We start from the raw sequence: 10603 nt of genomic DNA, 5'->3' as shown, positions 1-10603 counted from the left end.
TCTCTTCCCCCCAGCAGTGATGAGCTCACAGCAATTCCCTTCCTTCCACTCCGATAGGGATTTTTGAATCCTTTTCTGGGTGGCTTGGGCTGGATTCTCCTGTTTTTTGGTGTCACCTCTTCCCACTTTTATCCAGCTTTTATCACCCAATAATGCAAAATAATGGCATAAAACTGCCTTTGCCTGTGCCCTAAAACAGCTGAAAAGAATATGGCTGGGAAAAAAGGCACTATTTTTCATTTTAGTTATTTGAAAATTGGAAAATAATGAATTTATTCCACAAGAAATGTTTTTAGAGATGGAAGCACAGGATAAAGAGCAGGATATGGGCAGCTGGATGCTTGTCTTTTGCTGCTTTGCTTCTCCACAATGCAGAGAAATGCTCTGGAGGGATTGGGACCCAATCCCTGGAGTTAAATGCAATTACTGAGGGGGGTCTGCCCGCTCCCTCCTTCGCAAACACAAAGCCACTCACTAATTATTATTCATTTGCCAGTCCATTGGATTCAGCACTGGCAAAAGGAAGTGGGAAGGCCATTCCCACTGCAGGAATATCCTGGAATTGTGATGAAATGTGGGGCTTTTGTTGCACTCACAGCCCTTCAGAAGACAGAGAAAACAACATCAACTATAATGCAGCATAAGAAGAGCATTTTCCTCTATAACCTCATCTTTAAATGCTTCCAGCTTTGGCAGCTTTTTTTTTCACTGTCTTTCCTTGTTTTTTGGCAGCATTTTAATCCCTAAAATTACCCTTTGCATTGGTAAAATCACATTAAAAAGCTTTTCATAGCAATGGTTTTCAAGCTTAATGAGTCAAGGAGTAACAAGGAATTTTATTCCAGCCCAGAAGGGTGGGAGCAGAGGGATCTGCTCCATGCATGTGTGTTTGGGTGAAAGGGAATTTTTCCATCAGTGACAAAAAGGGGAGATCACAGTTATATTTCCTGATCCAAACTTTAATTCCATATATTCAGTATCTCAAAAATTTTATTGGATATTCAAAGCAATACTCATTCCAAAGTAAATGTTTTTCAGGCATAGTTCGAGGGAAGATTGGCCACTTTTTGATGGCAAAAGTTTGGGTTCGATCATTAGGATTGCGTCCTGGGGTTCAATCATTAGGATTGCATCCTGGGGTTCCTTTCATAGAATCCTGGAATATCCTGAGCTGGGAAGGACCCACAAGGATTATTGATCCAACCCCTGGCCCTGCACAGACACCCCAACAATGCCACCCTGTGCATCCCTGAGAGTATTGTCCCAGCATTCCTGGAGCTCTGGCAGCCTCAGTGCTGTGCCCATTCCCTGCCCTTAGAATGAGAAAATGTGGTGTGGGGTGGAGGGTTTGGAAAACACCTGGGAGATGAGAAGGGAAAAGTGATAAAGTATTCATGGAATCATGGAATTATTTCAGCTTGAAAAAAACCCTGAGATCATCAAATCCAACTGTTCCCCCAGCACTGCCAGGGCCACCAGCAGACCATGTCCCCAGGTACCATTTGGTCTGCCAAACACCTCCATGATATTCACTGGAAAGAAGCAGGTGTGGATTCTGTCCAGAATTTTGACAGTCAGTGCAGAACTGAGATACTCTTTGAAATCTCTTCTCACTGAGGAGCGTCTCTGACCAGATCCTCACCAGCTGTTCAGTTTGTTTTCTATCAAATGGGTGTAATTTTTAAAAAGTGAAAATACCTGCATAATGCACCAGGAAAATCCATCTGCATTCATGGATGAGTGTCAAAAATTCCTTTTAAATTTATTTTGAAGAGTTCGAAGCATGAATGCAACCTTTGCTTGCCATCATGAAAATCCAAACATTTGATTTGAGACAAGCTCAAGCCTCTCACTTCTCCTGGTTGAAATGGTTTGGATTGCTGCTTTAAAGATGTCAGCACAGAGTAATGGAATGGTTTGCATTCAAAAGGGCCTTAAAGCCTATCCAGCCCAACCTCCTGCCATGGGCAGGAACACTTTCCACTGTCCCACATACACCAGCCTGTCCTTGGACAATTCCAGGGATCCAGGCCCTCCCCACCCTCCCAGTGGTTGGGTATCCTTGGGTTGCAGCTGATTTCCTGGAAAGCATCTTGATTTTTAGCACTCTTGATTTTTCACTCTTCTTTCACAAGAGTAGAAATTCCTGGAAGTGGCTTCAAAGGGATTCCTATTTAAGGCATGGAAGTTTACCCATGGATGAATTTTCCTGCGTGATTTTCTGACAGATTACTAAGCTTTCTTAGTATATTCAAGATCTGTTATAAAACAGATCTATTGATCTATATAAAGTATATATAACAGATCTGTTTTGCCCTATGTTCCTTCCAATTTATCTCACTGTGGTGGTTCTTGTTCCTCCTCATTATTCCCTGCTTTCCAATTTCTCAGATCCAAGAACCATTAGACCTTTATATTACCTTCTCTTGTCTATTTGACTTCTTAGTGGGTTTTGCATTTGCAAAGTTTTAACCTTTTCCTTTTTAATATGACCATCCCTATTAACAGATCCCTTGGCAGCCTGATAGATGGAGGAAATACTCCCCCGAGGAATAATTTTCAGAAATCTGCTCCTTCAGGGATGTAACACAAATCCTTTTTTCCACTCTGCAGACCACCCCCAGTGAGTGAAAGTGCCCCAAAGGGAACCGTGGTTGCCGTTGTCACTGCAGCTGCCTTGAACCAGACAGTCGTGTACTCCATCGTGGCAGGAAATGAAGAGGGTAAGTATAAAAATAATCATAAATACTAATCTTTATATTTCAGTCCTGTGGTTATGCCAAGCCTCGTGGGTGCACCAAAGGTCTGCAAGAAAAGTGTGGAGGAGTAAAGCTGGGGAGGAGAATCACAGAATTGTTAAAGCTGGAAAAGAGCTCTGAGATCATCGAGGTGAAATGCCACCTCATCTGGATAAGCAGGAGAGAATTCCAGGGCTGGAAGGGAGCCAATAAGAAGGATGCAGAGGGGCTTTTTTATGTAGTGACAGGACAAAGGGGCATGGCTTCAAGCTGAAACAGAGACATTTAGATGGGATCTTGGGAAGGAATTGTTCCCTGGGAGGGTGGGCAGGCCCTGGCACAGGGTGCCCAGAGAAGCTGTGGCTGCCCCTGGATCCCTGGCAGTGCCCAAGGCCAGGCTGGACATTGGGGCTGGGAGCAGCCTGGGACAGTGGGAGGTGTCCCTGCACATAGCAGTGGGTGGCACTGGATGGGATTTAAGGTCACTTCCAACCCAAACTATTCTTCCTTTGACTCCTATTATCAAACCTTTGGAGGTCAGCTAGAGCGCAGTTTAATTACTGGAATTACAAGAAAAAAATACACACTGATGTGAAAATTCCCATGGGTGCCATGTGGGGTAAATCCCTGGCACACCCAAGTCAGAACATAAATAGCTTTGATGGAATGTTCTTGCTTAAAAATCTGGTTTAAGGTATTATAGACGTGGCCATCCTGTAACTACAAATACTAGATTAGAGCCTGATAGCCAACTAAAACATCCTTCTGGGATACTCTCCGTGACCCACCTGGACATCCTGACAAAATGGCACAGGGAGGGATGTAAAGAATTCCCCACCCCCACCCCTTTTTGTGAGAGTGGGCTCTTTATCTTGCCCTATCTTTCCAGTTGTCCTCAAGTGCAGGGAGTTGCACTCCCTGATCTTCGTGGGTCCCTTCCTGCTCAGGATATTCCATGATTCTGTGATTCTAGGTTGGTTATGCCACCAGCAGCGCAGATCCAGCTGCTCTGCTCCTTAAAAACATCTTCAAAGAGGAGCCACATGGGCTTTTCCAGGCCTGAGGAAGTAAGGGAAGGAGGCAGGGAGGGAATGATCTGCTTGGATTGTGCCATCCCCAAAATGAAACCCTTGGGCATTGAAAAATCCCTGTTGATGAATCTCAGAAAATTCCTTGTGCTTTTGCTGGCTTTCAGATGTGTTTGCCATTCACAACAGAACGGGAGTGATCTCTGTGAAGAAGCCTCTGGATTATGAACGTGTCCAAAGTTACGAGCTCCGAGTGCAGGCAGACTCCCTGCATGTGGTGAGATCCAACCTGCGGGTCCCCTCCAAAAGTAAGTGTCAAAAATCCTGCTTTTTCCATTTTTTTCACACAGATATTGCTGTTATTTGCTGAGAATGTTGAAACTGCTCTCCAGTGGCCTTGCTGTGGTTTAGGGGTGTGGTGGTGATCAGATTGCAGCCCATGGTGCATTTTTTGAGTTTTGAGCAGCCTGACTTGCCCAGAGCAGCTGTGGCTGCCCCGTGGATCCCTAGAAGTGTCCAAGGCCAGGTTGGACAGGGCTTGGAGCAGCCTGGGGTAGTGGGAAATGTCCCCCATGGACAACCACAGGGGGTGGCACTGGATGAGTTTTTAGGTCCCTTCCAGCCCAAACCATTCTGAGATTCTGTGATTCTGTCATTTGTTCAAGGGGCCCACATATGTGGGAACATGCCATAAGACTTGGGAATCGCCTGAGACACTGCACAGGGCTGGCAGTTCCAATACCTGCACCAGAATTTCTTTCCAGTGCTACCCACAGAACAAGCAGAAGATTTGGGGATTTTGAGCCTGGATTATCACGGATATTCCCTCTTCCTTAGGAATTGGGTGTGTTTGGGGTGTGACACTTCAGGGTTGAGCCGGGCACAGTGCAAGCAGTGCAAGCAGGAGCTTGGCTTTGGTCAGAGAAGGGGGAGGTCCTGGGCTGGTTTAACCACCATTGAGGACGTGCCTGCCAGGGGACAGAAGGACACAGCTGCCTGCTTCTCCCTGTGCCTGTGAGAAATGCACATGAGGTTATACCTGGAAAAACACAGCTGAGAAATACCCAGGGAGCAGATAAGGCTTCCATGTGGTACAAAGCCTTCTCCAAACCTTTCTCTGGCATGGATGAAGACACAAGAGGGTCAGCAGGTTCTCATCTCCATTCTGTCTTCTGGCTCACCCTCTGCATGAAAGCAGTTCTCCTAGCTGACCATCAGTTCCAAAAAGGTGATGGCTGGATTGTTTTATTGAGGAATTCTAGATGACAACTGGAATTTAAGTTCAAGCAGCTTAGAGGAACACAAGCTGTGTGTGTTTGGCTCTCCAGGACTATATAACATTCACATTCCTTGGAATGTGCACTGTGCTGCAGTATGTCTAAGGAACTTGATAAATGTATATATTTGAAATACCTCAGAATTATCTGGCCAGCTGAATCACTTATGACTTTGTAATGGAGATCCCTTGACCTTTGGGATTGATCCCTGCATTTATATGATGATTTCCTTTCCATTTTTTTGGCACTTTGTTCGTTTTTGATGAATTTTAATATGGTTGAACACTACTTCTGAGTCTCAGGGCACTGAATTGATCAGCTGCAGTGGGAGGAGATGGGGAGCAATTAACACTTCACTGTGGGCTTTGCTGAGGTTGAACTGAGGAAACCCTTTGGAGCTGGGTGACTTGGAATTAATAGCTCCAGGATTGTGTGACACTGAATTAATACCGAGCTGTGACACTGAGAAACAATGACTTGCTGGCAGTTCTGGTTATGGATACCCCTGAATCGGTGGAATTTGTTCTGTAATTTATTGGTGACCTGCTCTGGAGCTGCAGGGATTTGTGGGCCCTTCATTTCAAGATAGATATTAAACATGTCCAGGGAAGGGAGCAGAGCTGGGAAGGGTCTGGAGCCCCAGGAGCAGCTGGGGGAGCTGGGAAAGGGGCTCAGCCTGGAGCAAAGGAGGCTCTGGGGGGACCTTGTGGCTCTGCACAACTCCCTGACAGGAGGGGACAGCCGGGGGGGTCGGGCTCTGCTCCAGGGAACAGGGACAGGACAAGGGGAAACGGCCTCAGGCTGGGCCAGGGGAGGCTCAGGGTGGACATCAGCAGGAATTTCTGCATGGAAAGGGTGCTCAGGCCTTGGCAGGGGCTGCCCAGGGAGCTTTGGAGTGCCCATCCCTGGAGGTGTCCAAGGAAGGGCTGGAGGTGGCACTCAGAGCTCTGGGCTGGGGACAAGGTGGGGATGGGCACAGCTTGGACTCCATGGGCTGAGGGGCTTTCCCAGCCTTAATTATCCTGGGATTCTGTAAATAACACAGCCCTGACAAACTGCTCAGCCACCACACAGGTCTGAGTTTCACAAAGCTCAGAAGCTGGGTACCAAACTGTTTTAAGTGATGATGTTACAGGAAATAATTATAGAGAAGTTGGAGTTGGAATTTTCATCTGTTCAGGCCAACAGTGGAAGTGCATTAAGTGTAACTGAGCTTGTCATTCGGTGATGGTGCCAGCTGATAGTCTGGCAATAATTAAATATACAAGGAGAGAAAGTAAATTGAGATGTCCTCTGGAGTATGAGAACATCCAGTTGCTGACAAACTGGGGGTTTAACAGATGATGCTAAATCATGCAAAGTCACATTCCTGCTTTCAGCCGAGTCAAACTCATTAAACGAGTTACTTTAACTGAAACTTTATGATGTGAAATTGCTGTGTGGAATGGAAGGGGAATTGGGTTTGGTGATGATGAGGATGAGTTGAAAAGCTTGGAGTTCTCCTTGAAGATTCTGGTGGTGCTGAGCCCTGGAGGATTTTCAATATTAATGGAGCTTGGACAATGCTCTCAGAGCTGTGGTGGGATTTTTGGGATTGTCCTGTGCAGGGCCAGGAGTTGGGCTTGATCATCCTTGAGGCAAGGGGGGAAGGGGTAGGAGTAATCAGAGGGATTTATATGGAAGCAGAGGGAGCAGCAAAGAGAAAGTGCTGCCTAAACACAGGGACAAAGAGCAGTGGAGCAGGAGGGACAAGCAGGGACCAAGAGAGGCTTTGACCACCAAATTCAACCTGGTCCCAGCTCTAGAACCAAAGCATTGTGGGGCATGTCCAGAGCAGCTGTGGCTGCTCCTGGATCCCTAGAAGTATCCAAGGCCAGGCTAGATGGGGCTTGGAGCACCCTGGGATAGAAGGTGCCCCTGCCCATGGCCGGGGGTGGGATGAGCTTTGATGAGCTTTGACATCCCTTTCAACGCAAACCATCCCATGATTCTGTGATTTCACATTCCTAGAGATGTAAAGATTGTGACAGGACCACGTGGTGCCTTTTCCTATATTTAAAGGGAATTCATTGACTGGGTGACAAGATGGAGATTGCTCCCAGGTCACACTTCATGATCTTGGAAGCCTTTTCCAACCTGGATGATTCTGAGTCTATGACAGGACCTTGTTAGAGATGGCTTTTATCTTGATGTCAGAAGATTTTAAAGCAAAATCACCCTTTCATTGATTATTTCCATGTTTATCCAGTCAGAGAGAACGGTTTTGAACAGGGCTTTGCTCTGAGTTTGGGGTAAGGCAACAGTTCCGTATCCTTCAGTTTTTGGTTTCTAAACCCCTAAAAACCCTTTGGGAATGAAGTGGAAATTGGAGTTTAACAACTGAAATTCTGCAGCTGCTTCATAGTAAACGGAAATGATGGTTCTGCAACCTAAATATGACCATGAAATCTGTGTTGCTGTGGTGGTGGTGTAGCAGTAAAGCAGCCTTATGTTTTCAGCAGCAAAAGTTGGTTCTGGGGGTGCTTTACAAGTCAGCTGGTGTGACACTTCCCAAATCCAGGAGCTGTGACAGATGGACTCAACACAAGCAGAGCCTGGAGAGCTGAGCCCAGCTGCCTCACAGCTCTGGGGGAGCTTAGGACAAACCACCAATTCCTCTGGGCAGCAAAGCTTTGCATTTTAGAGAGGCTGCATAAAACCTGAGCTCCCACTTGTTGGAAAAATGTTTTGTGTGGATTTAAATCAGCCCTTGGATCAGTGCTGGTCCAAACACGTTGCTGTTTGCTTCTTTTTGCACTCTCTTGATCAGTGACAGCACATGATGAGCTTCTTCAGGCTTTATGGGCTCATTCAGATCTGAATGTCCCTGGAAAATGTTCAGTGCTGATTCCTACTTGGTCCTGCCAAGCCCAGGAGTGTGAGATGGAGCCCAGCTGCAGTTCAGCTCAGCTCACCTGCCAAAGCACACAGCCCCACTTCACACCCTTGTAAGGCAGGAGTAAACCAAATTGCTCCTAAACCCTGGCAAATCACAATTCTCCCTCCCATCTGGATTCAAACAAACTCTGGAAGAGTTCTTTGAAATCTGCTATTGCCTACTGCAGAGCTGCTTTTGGAGATGCAGGGGTTGATATTGGAATTATCCATGCATGAAGAGCAGCTGGATGAGCAGCTGGTTGGGAATGTTGCAGAAGGCGGGGGCGGTGGTGCTGGTGAAAGCACTGAGTAAAACTCACCTGGGAGCACTCAAAGCATCCTTGATGCTGCCCCATCAGTGTCCAAAAATCATTAGTTCAGCTTCATTTCTACAGCCTAGCAAGAAACTACAGACTCATATGGATCTGGCACATTTTTAGATGGGGAGACTGGAAAAGAGCTTTCAACAAGGATGTCTGGGAAAAACTTCTGGGAATGAATTGTTAGTATTCACTAGTGACCCAGGAGTTTTCATGGGCTTTGTTTTCTATATTGCTGATTTATGATCTACTCATTGTAGGTATTTCAGAGGTTCCTCAGCTTTGCTTTAGAGCAGCTTTCAAGCTGTTTTCACTCCCCTTAAGCAAACCACAGAAGCTGAAAGATCCAAAAGTCTTGACAGTGATTATTTACCTGGTTTTTATAAGCTGAGGGTCACTTTGAAGCAGCTGCAGTTCTGTATTTTCTGTGCAGTGCAGCTCATCTACAGGGGGCTGGAAAAGAGGAGGAAAAAGGGACCTTGCAGGAGACTGAGGCAGCACTGAAATCACATTTCTTCACTCCTTTTGGCCACGTTGGCAGCCTTTGCTGCTTTATCCAGGGAAAGATGGTTTTTTTTTCTTTCACCTGGCCATCTATTTAGGCAGCTCAGTTACCATAAAAAGAATTATACTTGAATTCTGGGAGGCCTCATGGGAAGTACCACCAAGGAGTAAATCCTGCTCTCAACTCCTGACACCCATGAAGAAAAAACAGTAACTTGAGCTGGATTCTAGACCTAGAACCCCAAAGATGAAAGGTTTAACATACATGGGGGTATAAAATTCCCCTCTTGAAGGTAAGTGTGAATATTGACAGCCTGTGATGATCACTATCCTCACAAAGAGGGTTTGAGCCACACCCAAACAGTGTTTAGAAAAGCAGTGACAAAATTGGAATATATGAAGGGAAAAGGAGTTTAATGGCAGAGTCTAAACTAGGCTATGTAAGAATGTGCTCCAGTTTTCCATCAGGCTGGGGACTAGAGGTGCAGGAGTGATGGACTTGGAAGCACCAGAGCCCCTGTGCAGGGAATATTCATGAATCAAGCAGAGGGACTTGGAAAATCCTCACAGGAAAGGATCTGGCACAACCTTCCCACATGGCACAGCTGCTGCTGAGAGATTTTAGTGAGAACTCCGAAGTGAGGATGAGGCAGCCTCTGCAGCTGGCAGCCAGCTGTAGGAATTGCATCCCAAAGCTGGGATAGTGAGGAGCTCCCAGATGCCTGTCCCTTCCACTCCCTCTGCCACAATGAAGGACTATGTCCAAAAATCAGGCAGGAAGCTGAGATGCAGGTGTGTGTTCAGTGGTGACGGTGCTAATGTTGGCCTGTGGATATGCAGGATATTTAATTTGCTTTGTGCTCGATGTAAAAACTTTCATTTCTCCTTTCTCAAGGCATTCACCCTTTGTTTGAACAATCAGCATTTTGGCAGCTCAGAGAGCTGCCAGCAAATGAAACAAATGGGGGGCGTTGAGCAAACTGCAAGGTAAACTTTGCCCAGGACTCAGCCACCTCACCCAGACTGGCTTGACATGACAATAGTGAGCATTATGCAAATGATGTTTAATTTGAATTAAAGATAACCCATGCAGCAGAGCCAACACCTGATCCCACCTGCAGGGATAAAATCGGGATCTTCCCTCCAGCACCAAACCAATGGCAGCCTGTGATAGAACTGGTTCAGCAGGCCAAGGGCACTTCTACACATAATCCTGCTTTTATTGCTGCCTTCTTCCTGGAGGGAAGAGCTGCTGTGGGAAAGGCTGCCTGGGAATCTCATTTTCCTGCTGGCGTTTGGTACTGCAGCTAGAAACATCAAGGATCTGGTTTAAGAAAAGAGATGTTTGACTATTCACATGATTTCCTTTTTTTCTTTCCTTTTTTTTTTCCCTTGTCCCCATACTGATGCATTGGATCACAGAAGGGGTCAGAACACAGTGTGGATCTGGTGCTATCTCCCCACTCCAGCAGGGCCATCCCAGAGCTCAGGGCACAGGACTGTGCCCACACAGCTCTGGAATATCCCCAGGGAGGAGACTCCAGCCCCTCTCTGGACAATCTGTGCAGGGCTGGGCACTGCCCAGGGCACAAGTTGTGCCTCCTGGGCAGGGGGAGCTCCCTGGGCTCAGTCCCTGCCCGTCCCTCGGGTGCCATGGCTGGGTCCCCCCAGAGCAGAGCCCGGCCCTGCTGGGAGCCCTCCCTGCACCCAGGGACAGCCAGGGACAGCCAGGGACAGCCAGGGACACCAGGGACACCAGGGACAGCCAGGGACAGCCAGGGACACCAGGGACACCAGGGACACCAGGGACAGCCAGGGAC

At 47.0% G+C, this 10603-nt stretch overlaps 1 protein-coding gene across 1 annotated transcript in view; it reads left to right on the top strand.

Moving 5' to 3' along the window:
* PCDH15 (protocadherin related 15) overlaps positions 1–10603 on the top strand; it is a 456551-nt gene that overhangs the window by 393784 nt on the left and 52164 nt on the right. The window contains exons 26-27 of the mRNA XM_057373749.1: positions 2614–2723; positions 3934–4074. Coding sequence (XP_057229732.1) covers positions 2614–2723; positions 3934–4074 — 251 coding nt within the window. The remainder of the gene's footprint in view (positions 1–2613; positions 2724–3933; positions 4075–10603) is intronic.

Source organism: Malurus melanocephalus, unplaced genomic scaffold, assembly GCF_030028575.1.
Source record: "Malurus melanocephalus ecotype Western Australia unplaced genomic scaffold, MMel_1.1 scaffold_207, whole genome shotgun sequence".
In the NCBI taxonomy this organism is placed as follows: domain Eukaryota; kingdom Metazoa; phylum Chordata; class Aves; order Passeriformes; family Maluridae; genus Malurus; species Malurus melanocephalus.
Note: the sequence above shows the minus strand (reverse complement) of the source record. Positions and strands in the feature narration are given on the sequence as shown.